Genomic DNA, 15157 nt, shown 5'->3' with positions numbered 1-15157 from the left:
CTCAGCCTCCCAAAGTGCTGGGATTACAGGTGTGAGCCACTGCGCCTGGCCGGAACTGAATTTTTAATTGTATTTAGTTTTAATTAATTTAAGTGTAAAACTAAAAATAATTTTAAAAAGAATTGTTGAAATGATAGTATTTTGGATATATTGGGGTAAATAAAAAGTAGTATTAGAATTATCTTCACCTTTTCCTTTTTCCTTTTTAAATGTGGCTACTAGAAAAGTTAAAATAATATATGCAGTTCATATTATATTTCTATTGGACAGCACTGTTGTAGAAAGATATACAATAAGCAGTGAACAGTGTTCCTCTGGGGATTGAGATGGAGGAGATTGGGAAGAGGAAAGCCTTTGGTCTTTTGTTTTATAATGAGTGTATGTAATCATTATTACTTTTAAAAATGTTTGATGGAAAATGTAAAAAGGAAGAAAGCACTGACAACATACTACAATGAATTTTAAAAAGGAGCAACAAAGGGACCAAGACAAAACACAAATCACTTACGTTACTTTAAAAGGTTGAGTATTTTAAATTACTGTTCTCTTTTTTTCAAATAAATGGGCAGTGGAAAGGAAAGTTGTCATTTCTATAAAAAAAAGAAAGACATATGTGATTTCTGTGGCGTTCTTATGTGATTCCCATTATTTTCCCCAAAGGCTTTTTTTTGCTTTAGTTTTTTTTTTTTTTTAATTTGATAGGGCATTTTTGTGCTTCAGATGATTGATGTTGAATCTGAAATTTAAGTTTTGGTTCTTGACAACTTCTTTGCCTCTCAGTTTTATGGAGCTTAAGAGATTGCAGAGACCTCATGGAACATCAAAAAGCCTATCTCTCTCAAGCAATAAATGTTTCCTACTTTTAAGAACTTGGAGGAATATCTAATTTTCCCTTTCTTCTTAATAACATTTATATTTGTTTCCCCAAAAATGTTTTAAATTTTCTTTAATCTATAGTGGTTATTAATATTTCAAATGAAAAAAGAGGAGTCATTAGTTTCTCTTCCTGTATCAGCCTGTCATTTGTGTCACTGTCTGTCACTTTCCTGCCTTTGCACCAGGTTATGGAGACAGAACGGATGATTTATCTGGTGACAGAATATGCTAGTGGAGGGGAAATATTTGGTAAGTACATTTATTGCATTCTTTAAACAGCTATTGAGCACACTATGGCAAACCTAAAATAGCTGTTCAGTGCCTTTGTCACTTGAGCAGCAGTCACTTGATGCTGTTCTTCAATCCTGCCATTTTCTATCAACAAAGGCATTTTAATTTGTTTTGATTAATCTAGTAAAATCCCTTTAACACATTTGTTTCCTTAGCAAAGGTGTTTTGTTTATTTCAGTCAGGCGCTGACAGTTGAGATTAAAGATCTCCAAAAACAAGCATCCTTTCTGAACGTGGGACTTAGGGTCTTTCCTGTTTGCAGGTTTTAATTGAGGTTACCAAGTGCGACAGAACTCACACAAGTGTGTGGGCCTCTGTTGTGTCAGAAAGAGCCACTTAGAGCACATAATCTCACCCGAGTGCGTTCCTTAAACTTTGTTTAAATATAACATGTAACTATATTATTTACCATGTGTTCACAGTTCCCCTCAATGATTCTTGTAATTTTGGGGGTTCTGCCTTCAGTAGCTATATTTTCCTCTCACACTTAGCTTTAGCACAATGTCAGAAATAAGAGACTTTGTTACTGACAAATCTGATTTTTAAGATGCTAAAAACTGACAAAACGATTTTTTTTCTAACAGTGATAAATGGAGCCAAGTAGAGTTAAAGGGTAAACTTCCAAATCTAAATTGATATGTCTTTTATTTTTTCTTTTGGCAACTAACTACAGAGAAAAGTTTCTTTATATACTTTATTTGTCTAATTTCCTCATTAAAAAAAAAATTTATCGGCCGGGCGCGGTGGCTCACGCCTGTAATCCCAGCACTTTGGGAGGCCGAGGCGGGCGGATCACGAGGTCAGGAGATCGAGACCATCCTGGCTAACACGGTGAAACCCCGTCTCTACTAAAAATACAAAAAATTAGCCGGGCGTGGTAGCGGGCGCCTGTAGTCCCAGCTACTCGGGAGGCTGAGGCAGGAGAATGGCGTGAACCCGGGAGGCGGAGCTTGCAGTGAGCCGAGATCGCGCCACTGCACTCCAGCCTGGGCGACAGAGCGAGACTCCGTCTCAAAAAAAAAAAAAAAAAAAAAAAAAAATTTATCAATATGAACACTTGCTAATTTAAAATTTTTAAATTTTTATTTTAAACATTTGCTCCTTGCTGCACGATAAAATGTATTTAAAAGCATAGAATCACTTTTAAAATGAATCTTCTTATTAATGACTAGTCAGTTGTGGCTGCATGGATGTGTGTGTGTGTGTGTGTTTGTGTTTTTAAAGTTTCCCTAGCGATCTAGTGTGTTTTTGTGTGTCAAAGTATCTTTAGGGTAAGTGCTAGTCCTTTTTAAAAGAGGTATCATTATTTCTTAATTTTATATTTAATTGGCTTTGTATATGTGATTAGTTAATGTCAAAGCTAATGGTGATAGAAATTTATACTCAATATAGTATGGGAGGGGATACTTTATTTTAAAGAAATGAAAGCATTACAAGATTTGAAGGATAGCATTGTTTGTCAAGAAGGTATAGTAGGCCTTCAGTATGTATGATAATTATATGCCAATCATGTGCCTTGGAGATGCTGACTCAATTAAGACACTGGTTTTCCTTTCCGTGGAGAAATCTGGTGGAAAACAGACAGGGAAATCAACATATTACTTTGAAGATGAGAATGGAAACTGTAAAACTCTGTATAGTAGAGAACAGTAGTGCAGATGGCAGTTTGGTTAACTCTTGGAGATCAGGGAAATCTTCCTGGAGGGCATGGTTATATGGAAATTTATGAACCAGAAAATGAAAGCACAAGAGAGAATATTTGGAGAGAGAGAAATAGCAGTCATGTTATTGGGAGACTATACTATGGTCTGACATTCCAGGGACATGTTATGATAAACCTGCCTTAATTAAGATCACAAGTGTATACAAAGGCAAATAGAAAACTTTCATTATCTAGATAAGGTTTTTTTCTTTGGACAAGGTGTTGCTCTGCTGCCCTGGCTGGAATGCAGTGGTGCAATCCTAGCTCACTGCAGCCTCGAACTCCTGGGCTCAAGTGATCCTCCTGCCTCAGCCATCTGAGTAGCTGATACTATAGCTGTGCACTACCATATCTGGCTAATTTTTAAATTTTTAGTAGAGACGGGGGTCTCACTATATTGTTCAGGCTGGAAGATACCTTTTTACAAGTTTTATTCTATAAAAAGTCAAACATCTCCCAAATCCTTGAGCTGCCTGTTAGGTATTTTATTTCATAGAACGACATTTATTGGTGGGGAAACAATGGTAATTTGGGGAGAAAAAAGATCATGTCATCTTAATGTTTGTAATAAAAAAAGACCCAAACACAGGGCACATCAATCTACCTTACTCTTTAAGAAAGCAGATTTTATTTATTTATTTATTTATTTATTTATTTATTTATTTATTCTTTTTTGAGCTAGGGTCTTGCTCTGTTGACCAGGTGAAGTGCAGTAACGGGATCACAGCTCAGTGCACCCCCAGCTTCCTGGGCTCAAGTAATCCTCCTGCCTTAGCTTCCTGAGTAGCTGCGACTATAGGTATTCACCACCATGCCAGGCTAATTTTTAAATTTTTATAGCGATTAGGTCTCATTATGTTGCCCAGGCTGGTTTTGAACTCCTGGGCTGTAGCAATCCTCCTGCCTTGGTCTCCCAAAGTGTTGGGATTATAGGCATGAGCCACTGCACCCAGCAGGAAGCAGTATTAGAGAGATCAGTTTCTTGGTCCTGGACTTCGTGTGAATGTACCTCAAGGGATGAACAAACAGAATACCACTTCTGATAATGTTATTTTAAAAACAAAATATTTTAGGTTGGTGCAGAAGTAATTGTGGCTTTTGTCATTGAAAGTAATGGCAAAAACCGCAATTACTTTTGCACCAACCTATAATTATATATTGTAACACATATTATGTAATATATAACAATAGAATTTGAAATGTTATTATTGATACTATTAAGTAATATTATTATAAAAGATCCAGATGTGGAAGAAAATAGTGTATTACCTAAAGAAATTATTGAGACTGCACAGGGATAGAACTGTCTCATGAGCTCTGATTTTTAAAAATGTCTGTGTAAAAAAGATGAAAGGGGCTTAGTCAAGAAAACCTGGGCTTTGGATGTATTTAGACCTAGGTTTGAATCAGATCTCTGTCACCTATTTGCCCTTTTACTTAGAGCAAATTACTAGATGATTCTGGTGCACAGGTTCCAGGTCTGTATAAGGTAAGATCTAGAATATTTGTATTATAGTTGTGAAGATTAAATGAGATCGCATATATAGAGCTCTAGCACAGTGCTTCCTTACGCCTTCATGTGAGAGAGAGATCAACTTCTGCCGTCAAGGTGTGAGGAGCTCTGCTGACCTGCCTTGCTTGCTGAAACAAGTGAAAACTATTAAAGAAAACAAAACCCAGTCATTTAAAGTCTCTGGAAATCGTCCTAAGAGTAAGCAGAAAATGAAGGAACATTATTCAAGAACATCTATGCAAATTCAGTAAGAAACAAAGTCTGGTCAGCAAGGTGGAAATTCCCGTCCAGGCTACTGCAGCCAAGAACGCAGGGCTTCCTTCTGTCAAAAGACAAAATTACAAGTTCAGTTTGATGATCCCAGTTGGCTTTATTTGCGATTCTAGAATCGGACAACATTTCATTTCATAGAATAAGTGTTCCAGTAAGTTGAGCAGAAGAGTTTGGCTTATGGACAGAAGGGCTTAAGAAGTCTGAACAGTGTATTGGTTACTTTTAAACAGAACAATAGAAAATTAACCAGTTAACATCAGGTTACTTCGGGCTACCTTTTTTAGTAAGGATTAAAGCAGAGGGAACTTCATCATTGTGCCAGTTAAAGATTTTAGACTGGGCTGTTTGGGAAATTGGCTGTTATCTCTTTCTCCTGATTTCTCAGGTCAGATAACAACCTAGTTTTCGCTTTGGAACTTTAGCATGAGTGACTCCATTTTGATATTTAGTTTGGTCTGTTGGTGCCTAGTGCAGAAGTTTATTCGAAAACAGTGGTCTCCTGTAATTTTTATTTGTCACTTCTCCTCAATTCTCTCCAGCATCTGAATAGCAGCTTTCTTCCCAGGAGGATTTGGACATCAGCAATTCTCATTCTGCCCTGAGCTGCCTATTGCTGAGTCCTGGAGAAGTGCAGTTAAGAGATGGGGGCCCCTTCTTCTACTCAGCCCCCACTTGTGGAACTTGATCAGGTATGCCGAGAATACTAGGACCCAGATCACTCTTGCCTTGGGTATTAAGACAGTGGTTTCACTGTCTTTTGCTGCTAGGAGAGGCAAGCTGAGAGGACCCCAGGCTGCTGTCCTCCCCCGCTCTCCATCCACCAAACTCTCAGTTCCTAGAGTGGGAGCGTCACTCAGAGAAGTTTGCTGTTGTCCCCAACCCCAGCTTCAGAGCCCTAACTCTGAGATTTTTACCTGTGGAGAAAAACAAACCATAAAACAGCTCCTAATTTCTTCCCAAAGGAACTGACTTCATTTGCAACAGGGAGTGAAGAAGTTCAAACCTGATTGTACTCTCAAGAACAGTAGAGGGAAAAGAAAAAAGAAAAAGAACAGTGGAGGTTGTGGTAAAGGACATTTGAGAAGAGATTCATGAAACAGGCCAAATGGTAGGTTTGCTAGTTCGCAGGGAGAGAACCAATGAATTAATTTAGAAAGAGCTTCTCTGGGATTAGAATAAAAATAAATCACTGGCTGGGTGCACACCTGTAATTCTAGCTATTCAGGCAGGAGGATGGCTCGAGCCTAGGAGTTGGAGGTCAGCATAGGCAACATAGGGAGACCCTGTCTTAAATAAAAACAAAAATAAAACAAAAAAACACTGATGGCAAAAATTATTTCTTCAAAGGAACCAGAATTTGATTGTATTGTTTGTAGACCAATTTGTGCCCCAAGGCATTATTCAAAACAAAAGGGCAATCAGCCAGCAACCAGTGGAGTTTAACGGCTGGGTATGGTCATGAAATGAGAGGAAGAAAGTCCTAGCAAAAACACTGTGATCCCAAGGTAACTAACTGTAGGCATACCGAAGCTGCCTGTTCCAGAGGAATCACATTAGAGTCTGAACACTGTAAATATGGAGAAATAAACTTCACTAGAAGAATCTAGCTTTTAGCTGGGCATGGTGGCATGCGCCTGTAGTCATAGCTCCTTAGGTTATTGATATGAGATCTTTCTAACTATGGGCATTTTACAGCTATAAATTTCCCTCTAAGCATGCTTTGGCTGCATATCATGAGTTTTAGTATGCCGTATTTTCATTTTCATTCATTTGAAAGTATTTTCTGAATTCACTTTTGATGTCTTATTTATTTCATTATTTATTTATTAGTGTGTTGTTTTTATTTTCACATATTTGTGAATTTCCCGAATGTTTCCTACTCTTGATTTCCAATTTCATTCCATTATAGTTGGTTGTTTTTCTATTCTCTATTTCATAATTTCTGCTATAATATTTGTTATTTCCTTCTTTCTGCTTGCTTCAGTTTTAGTTTGTTCTTCCTCTTCTAGTGTCTTGAAGCCAAGCAGAAAGAAGGAAATAAAGATTATAGCAGAAATTATGAAATAGAGAATAGAAAAACAATAGAGGATATCAGTGAAACCAAAAGATAGTTCTTTGAAAAAATCGACAACATTGACAGATCTTTAGCTAGATTGACGAGAGAGAGAAGAAAAAAAGAGAAGACTGAAATGACTAGAATCAGAAGTGAAAGAAAGGAACATTACTACAGTCCCTTAAGAAATAAAAATGGGCTGGGCATGGTGACTCATGCCTATAATCCCAGCACTTTGGTATGCTGAGGTGAGAGGATTGCTTTAGCCCAGGAGTTCAGTACCAGCATGGACAACATAGTGAGACCTCATTTCTACTAAACATAAAAAATTAGCCGGATGTGGTAGCATGAGCCTGTGGTCCCAGCTACTTAGGAGGCTGAGGCAGGAGGATCACTTGAGCCCAGGATGTCAAGGCTGCAGTGAGCCATGATTGTGCCAATGCATTTCAGCCTGGGCAACAGAGCAAGACCCTGTCTTAAAAAAAATAAAAATGATTATAAAGGAATATTATGAACAACTATACATCAACAAATCAGCTGGGCTTGGTGGCTCATGCCTATAATCCTAGCACTTTGGGGGGCTGAGGTGGGTGGATTGCTTGACCTCAGGAGTTCAAGACCGGCCTGGGCAACATGGTGAAACACCATCTCTACAAAAAAAAAAAAAAAAAAATTAGCCATGCATGGTGGTGCACACCTGTAGTCCCAGCTACTCGAGAGGCTGAAGTGGGAGGATCACCTGAGCCTAGGAGGTGGAGGTTGCAGTGAGCTATGATTGCACCACTGCACTCCAGCCTGGGCAACAGAGTGAGACCCTGTCTCAAAAAAAAAAAAGTCAGCTTAGATGAAATGGACAAATTCCTAGAAAGATACCAACTGTTGAAACAACTGACTTAAGAAGAAATAGAGGCCGAGCACGGAGGCTCATGCCTGTAATCCCAGCACTTTGGGAGGCTGAGACGGGCAGATCACGAGGTCAGGAGATGAGACCATCCTGGCTAACACGGTGAAACCCTGTCTCTACTAAAAATACAAAAAATTAGCTGGGCGAGGTGGTGGGCACCTGTAGTCCCAGCTACTCGGGAGGCTGAGGCAGGAGAATGGCGTGAACCTGGGAGGCGGAACTTGCAGTGAGCCGAGATCGCGCCACCGCACTCCAGCCTGGGCAAAAGAGCAAGACTCTGTCTCAAAAAAAAATACATACATACGTACATATATATATATATATATTTCCCTAGCTAAAGTAAAAAATGGTGTTCTGGTTGCAAATTGATAGTCTTTACTTCATTTGACCTCTTTGTAGCATCTGAATTCTTGACTGTTTCCTTCTAAAGCTCTTAGTTTTGACTTCCACAAATGTTCAACTTCTGATTCTTCTATTGTTCGGACTGTTCCTTCTTAGTATCTTTTGCTGGGCCTCCTTTCTCTGACTGCTAGAACATGTTGACATGTAGCATATTCTCTGACTTTATATATATATATAATATATAAATAATAATATATAAAATATATAAATAATTATATATAATATATAAAATATATAAATAATTATATATAATATATAAATGTAATTTATAATTATATATAATATATAAATATAATTATTTATATATTATATATTATATATATATATTTTTTTGAGACGAAATCTCACTCTGTGGCCATGCTGGAGTGCAGTGGCGCAATCTCGGCTCACTGCAAGCTCCACGTCCCAGGTTCAGGCCATTGAGCCTCAGTCTCCCAAGTAGCTGGGACTACAGGCACTCGCCACTATGCCCGGCTAATTTTTTGTATTTTTAGTAGAGACGGGGTTTCACCATGTTAGCCAGGATGGTCTTGATATCCTGACCTCGTGATCTGCCCGCCTCAGCCTCCCAAAGTGCTGGGATTACAGGCGTGAGCCAACGCTCCCGGCCTGGCTAGGGAAATATTAATAAAATGGCAGAGGTGGAGACAGATGTTAAAGAAGTGGAGGCATTGGGTGCTATTTTGAGAAGCATTGCTCTGAAGGAAAGAAGGGAGAAGACAGTAGTTTGTACAGGAAGCAAGGATGTTGGGAGAGAGTTCTCCACGGATATCTCACATTTCTTCATGTTTCATGAGTAAGGCACTGACTGCCTTTGTTCTAGACTGTTTTCTCAAGGATGTTTATATAGTGAGCACCCTTGACAGATAGAGATAGTATCTCCCTCCACAGCTCAAAGATCTGTTTATTGCCCAGTGTGAAAGATACCCTAAGCTCCAAGCTCAGGGTTCCTCTCCTATAATGGACCCGACTGTGTGTGTAGGCGTCATCTGGACCCCTTTGCAGTGCCCTGTGAAAATTAGGGCTTGGGGAACTGAAGCAAATATGTTGATGTTCATGCTGCTTGCTGTGCCGTAAGTGACAAAGTCTTTTGTCTCTGACAGAGGGGTTTCCTATCTTCTGCCGTCATCCATGTATTTGTGGCAGGTTGAGTTATTAGCTTGCAAAAATGGTGAGATCTCAGACCCTCTTGATACTTGACAGGAAATAAGGAGGGGTTTGTTTTATTTTGATTTGTTTAAATATGAGACTTGATTACAGGTTGAGGTTGAAGATGCAGTAGTGGGGAAGATGAGTTTGAAAATAATTGATATGGAAAACAATCTCTAAAGCAAGATCAATGAGGAACTGAGGGATGAGCATAATTGCAAGAAATTAGCCTTGCACATGAAGAAGGATAGAAGATAAAGGATGCATGTGGGTGTAGGTAATTTTTTAGGTAGAAGAATGTGAAAAAGATGTTTCATGCTTTTCATATAATTTTCTATTGAGAGTAGCAGATTATGTTATCAGATGAATTAAGGGTGAGAGGGTAGAGACCTGCATCAGCATGGAGAAAGTGAAATTAGCTGCAGGGAGGAATGAGAGAGAGGGCAATTAAGAATAGCTAAATGAGTTGATTAAAGGCCTTAGAGATAGGAAACAGTTAACTTGTTATTCCATTATACAGAATTGAGTGATTTTTTTCCCCTACCACCAATGCTCAATTACCTGTGTGTAAATTGAATAAGACAGACAATTGGACTGATCCCATTTAGAGTTTACATGACATGTGCAAATGAAGAGGCAACAGGTGACAAGCATTTTGAGGCCACTAGCAATAATGTAATTAAAGTGTGGGCTTTTGGGCTTAGGCTGAAGTGGGTTGGGAAGGCAAGTGAGACCAGGATGACTGATCTTAAATAAGAATTTTTAAAGCTGGCTGGGCATGGTGGATCATACCTGTAATCCCAGCACTTTGGGAGGCCCAGGCAGGCGGATCACTGGAGCCCAGGAGTTTGAGACCAGCCTGGGCAACATGGAGAAATTCTCTGTTATTTTAAAAAAATAAAATAAAATAAAATTCATGAAGCTACAGGTCTAGATGAAGTTGAAAAGCAAGTGTGTTAGTGTGTTGGGCATATGAAGGTTGGAGAGATGAAAGTCTAAAACTACACTGCCCAACACGACAGCCGCTGTCCACATGTTGCTATTGTGCTCATGCCTGTAATCCCAGCACTTTGGGAGGCTGAGGCGGGCGTATCACGAGGTCAGGAGATTGAGACCATCCTGGCTAACATGGTGAAACCCTGTCTCTACTAAAAATACAAAAAATGAGCCAGGTGTGGTGGCGGACGCCTGTAGTCCCAGCTACTCAGGAGGCTGAGGCAGGAGAATGTTGTGAACCTGGGAGGCGGAGCTTGCAGTGAGTCGAGATCGAGCCACTGCACTCCAGCCTACGGGACAGAGCGAGACTCCGTCTCAAAAAAAAAAAAAAAAGAAAAAAGAAATGTAGCTAGTGCCCCTGAGGAACTGAGTTTTGAATTTAATTTACATTTAAATTTAAAAACTGAGGTATTATGAAAAGTTTTAGGCCAGCTGTGAGAGTTAGCCAACTACAAACTAAGAGAGCACAGTCTCTAAGATCACCCCTCACTCTGCTGTCACCTACAAGTTCAGGAAATTCCCAAAACTGGTTCAGTTTGATAAATAGCTAGAAGGATTCACAAAATTCACTGAAAGCTAATATACTCCCAGTTTGGTTTAATACAGGTAAAGGATACAGATTAAAATCAGCCAGGGAAGGAAGTGCAGAGTCCAGGAGAAGTACGAAATGCAGAACTTTTGTTGTCCTTTCCATGTGGATACAAGATATGTTACACTCCTGGTATTGATGTGTTACATTGTGTACAGAGCAGTACCCATCAGGGAAGCTCAGCCCAGCCTCTGTGTTCAGTGTTTTTATTTTACATAAGCCTGATTGATTGATTGATTGCTCACATGATTGATCTGTGTGTCTCGGTCAACTGATGCTCGTGACCCAAAGCCCACACGTCAAGTCACGCTGTTGTGCAGCCAACAATGTATATCCAGCCTCTACCCTGAGACTATATGGGTGTGGCGAATCCCAGCCTAAATCATGTTATTAGACTCTCTGGCATGACCCAAGGCTCCCAGACAGAGACACTCCGAGCAGACATAACATTCCAAGAACCCAGAGACTGCTTCCCAGAAGCCAAGGGAAGGCCAGGCCTTCTCTTTGGGCAAGGCCAAGTTCTTCACTCTGCAGAGTCTAAAATATTTTTCTATTAAACACAACTCTTATTTTGATAAAACTACATTACACCTTGGCTATAGACAGCTTAGTATTTTAGTTGTGATACGCTTATAAAGTATAAAATACACAGTGGATTTTGAAGACGTAGTATGAAAAAAGAAGGTACCCTATCTCATTGCTATTATTTTTATTGATTACATTCTGAAATGATCTTTTGATGTATTTGGTTAAAGTAAGCTACTGATTTTCAAAATGAGTGCTTTTTTTTTTTTACTTTTAAATGTGATTACAAGAAAATCTGAAATTATATAAATGGCACACATTGTATTTTATTTGATAGTGCTAATTTAGAAGGTTAAGATAAGAGAGGGGGAAGTTTAGAATTTCAGAGTTAAAATAATGTCAAGCAAAGACAAGTTCAAGATGTGGCCATAGGAATAGTTGCTATACATTGGTAGAGTTCTAGGTCACCGGATAGAAAGAAGGCTAAAGGAACCATGAAGCAAACTGTCAAATAAGTTATCCTCATTGATGTTCGCATTCCCTAGGTGATGGCAGAATTTGAGTGGAGGGCGCAATAGACTACAAACTAGGTTTCGGTGAGTGTCTTTGATGAATGTGAAGGCAAGAGAGGCAGAAAGGGAGTATACCAGCTGCCCAAGCATATGGCGTAGTATTGTTAGTGGAGACCTTGAAGAGGTTACATTAATTCCTAATCCCTGGTGGAATATTGTCCCTTTTTACCTCAAGAGGCCTGTAAAGGAATTGCTAGTCTTAGAGGAGTTGGTTGGAAAAGTGATTATCAATGGGAGGTGTCGGCCCCGATGTGAAAGCCCTGCTGCCCTTCTTTGCCCTTTTTGTCCCTCCTTAACTTTTGTGACCCATCTCAAATGTTATTCCCCCTGTGAACTCTGCTCTGATTTTGCCAAATAGCTAATTGCCTTTTTTTCTTCACTTTGAACATACCTCTCCTATAGCACTTTTTGAAGTAATTTTTTTTTTTCATTTCTAAGTCTGTCTTTTACTGGTAATTTAGACTCTGGTCCATTTCTTTTTCCTTTGACTATTTTCCAAGGGGCTTGATTGAATCCATGAATATGGTGCCCACAGATAGAGAGGGAAGACTATATATGCTGAATTCAATCACTTATCACCACCCCTATAACTACCAATCTGGTCTAAGCCACCATCATGTCTTGCTAAGATCACTGCAGTAGCCTTTAAATAGTCTCTCTGAATCTGCCCTGACGTCCCCCCCGATTATAGCTAGAAGGATTCTTTTAAAATTCAAGTGGGACCTTACCACTGAGCTACTTCTGTTGGCTTTCCCATCTATTTGGAATAAATTTATAATTCCTACTATAGCCTATAAGATTATATAATTTGGTCTCCAGCTGTCTCTCACCACAGCTCCTAGCACTCTCCTCCTCACATCGGCATCTTTCTTTTTCATTAAACCCTTCGCTGTGCTCCCGCTTTAAGACCATATATTCCATTTCTTCTTCCTGAATTACTCTTTTCCTACATATCCACATGGCTGTCTCTCCTGTTTCTTGCCAGTCTCTTATCAAATGTTATCTCATTAGAGAGGTCTTTGCTCACCATGCTGTCTAAAATCTCATTCTTCCTACTGGCCCATTGCTCTGTAGTCTCTGTCTTGCTTTACTTTTCTTTTTGTTTTTTATCATGAACTGACATATATTTATTTGTTTTTTTACTGTCTTGAGTCAATAAAATTTACGTGCCATTAAAGACTTTGTCATTTTTGTTTCCTACCAAATCTTCAATACTCAAAATAGTGCCTACAGGGAATGCATGTTCCATAAATATTTATTGATAAGTTGAATAAAATACTAAGTGAATGAAAGGACATCACTGGATTGCTGATTATGGCGTTTAAGTTTTATTCATCTGTGTCTTCCTTGTTTAATGTAGTGTCTAACATATAGTAGGCACTCAGTAAATGTATTTCATTGTGTCATAATGAAATATAACCAAGTCAAGCATGGAATTTGCATGTTACTTAATAACATCTTAGTTAAATGAGTTTTTCACATGGGGAAAGCACCTTTTTTGGGTAACTGTGTAGAGAAAGACATATTGAAGATTATGAATTCTAAGCAGTGTAATAAATAGACTTCAGTAAATGGTTATTTCATGAATATTTATTACTCATTCAATTGACTTATCCAGTTTATTTTTGCATACTATTCAGCCTTATATTATGAAGGAGCAGTGATGACAGTGTGGGTTTGTTTAATGTTACAAACAGAATTGAGAAACTGGTTAGTTTTGTAAACCACTAAATTTATAATTTAAAACTTCCACACTCTGATATCTTTAGATATATATCCCCAAACTTCCTATTTGAGACCATGAAGTCATAAATCCAGCACTTTATCAAGCAAAATTTCCTGAATACCAGGCAGAACTCATGGGCATTTAAAACAAATTACTAATTTAAGAGGAGTCTGTTGAAATGTGTATGATTTATTATGAACATTCTCAGTGTCTTAAAAATAACATTTCTTAATGGTGCCAACATGTATGGAACCCTGAACTTCTCACAAAGCCATTCATTTATGCCATGGGTCACTCAAAAACTATTAGGACAGAGGATCAGAAAGACTAACTTGCATAACCATTGTGTACAAGATACTGTGTTAAGTGTTTCACATAGGTTATTTTATCTTGTGACTGCCTGGAAGTTCAAGAATACAACACATTTGTTTGAACACTACTATGTACTGGTTTGTTGTGGCTTTTTTTTTTTTTTTACATGTTTTTATTTAATCCGCAGCATCCTTTATGTCTTCACAACTAAACTACCATTTTCCCACTAGGTTATTTACTCCTTTGATTATTAAAAAAGCTATTTTCGGCCAGGCGCGGTGGCTCACGCCTGTAATCCCAGCACTTTGGGAGGCTGAGGCGGGTGGATCACGAGGTCAGGAGATTGAGACCATCCTGGCTAACATGGTGAAAGCCCGTCTCTACCGAAAATACAAAAAATTAGCCGAGCATGGTGGTGGGCACCTGTGGTCCCAACTACTTGGGAGGCTGAGGCAGGAAAATGGCCTGAACCCAGGAGGCCGAGCTTGCAGTGAGCCGAGATTGCGCCACTGCACTCCAGCCTGGGGGACAGAGCGAGGCTCCATCTCAAAAAAATCAAAACAAAACAAACAAACAAACAAAAACTTAGCTATTTTCTAAGGCTCTCCTAACAAGCAAGTAACCATGCTACTGAACTTTAGTCACTCTGAATCAAAATAATTGACTTGCATTTATTTCCCTAATTAATTTCCCATTTATTATTATTCATTTTTTGTTCTGTTTTCTTAATATCAGATATGACTAACATTTATTTTATTTATTTATCCTTTTTTTTTTTAATGCCCCCACCAGGAGTGTGCAAGTGGAGAGATGCATGGATGAAGGAGGGGAGCTGGCGGGGGCGGGTCTGTGACCAGCATTTATATTGTAACTGGCCAAGATGTATGAGGAAGCCACCTGTGCTTTGACCTCACTTTACACTAAAACATTCATTTATAGTCTGATCATCCAGTCATTTCTACCATGACATAAAAATAAGAGCCCCAGAGAACAAATCAAATTATTTTTGCTGTATTGAGTATATGTAAATCCCAAAGGGCCAGGCATGGTGGCTCACTTCTGTAATCCCAGCACTTTGGGAGGCTGAGATGGGCGGATCACTTGAGATCAGGAGTTCAAGACCAGCCTGGCCAACATGTTGAAACCCCGTCTTTACTAAAAAATACAAAAATTAGCTGGGCGTGGTGACACACGCCTATAGTCCCACCTACTCGGGAGGCTGAGGTACAAGAATCACTTGAATATGGGAGGCAGAGGTTGCAGTGAGCCAAGAT

General features: G+C 39.0%; 1 protein-coding gene across 15 annotated transcripts in view; it reads left to right on the top strand.

Moving 5' to 3' along the window:
• The window catches only part of SIK3 (SIK family kinase 3), a 252127-nt gene that overhangs the window by 141653 nt on the left and 95317 nt on the right, over window positions 1-15157 (top strand). For 14 of the 15 annotated variants that reach the window (XR_010147689.1, XR_010147688.1, XR_008538156.2 and 11 more), the window contains exon 3: window positions 1062-1125. The exons of the other annotated variant lie outside the window; for it this stretch is intronic. Coding sequence is in view for 11 of the 14 variants with exons in the window: in XM_016922035.4 (XP_016777524.3) it covers window positions 1062-1125 (64 nt within the window). In the remaining 3 variants the exon portion in view is untranslated. The remainder of the gene's footprint in view (window positions 1-1061; window positions 1126-15157) is intronic. 15 annotated transcript variants of the gene reach the window in all.

Source organism: Pan troglodytes, chromosome 9 (genome assembly GCF_028858775.2).
Source record: "Pan troglodytes isolate AG18354 chromosome 9, NHGRI_mPanTro3-v2.0_pri, whole genome shotgun sequence".
NCBI lineage: Eukaryota > Metazoa > Chordata > Mammalia > Primates > Hominidae > Pan > Pan troglodytes.
The sequence above is the reverse complement of the archived record's forward strand: the minus strand, read 5'-3'. Positions and strand labels throughout refer to the sequence as shown.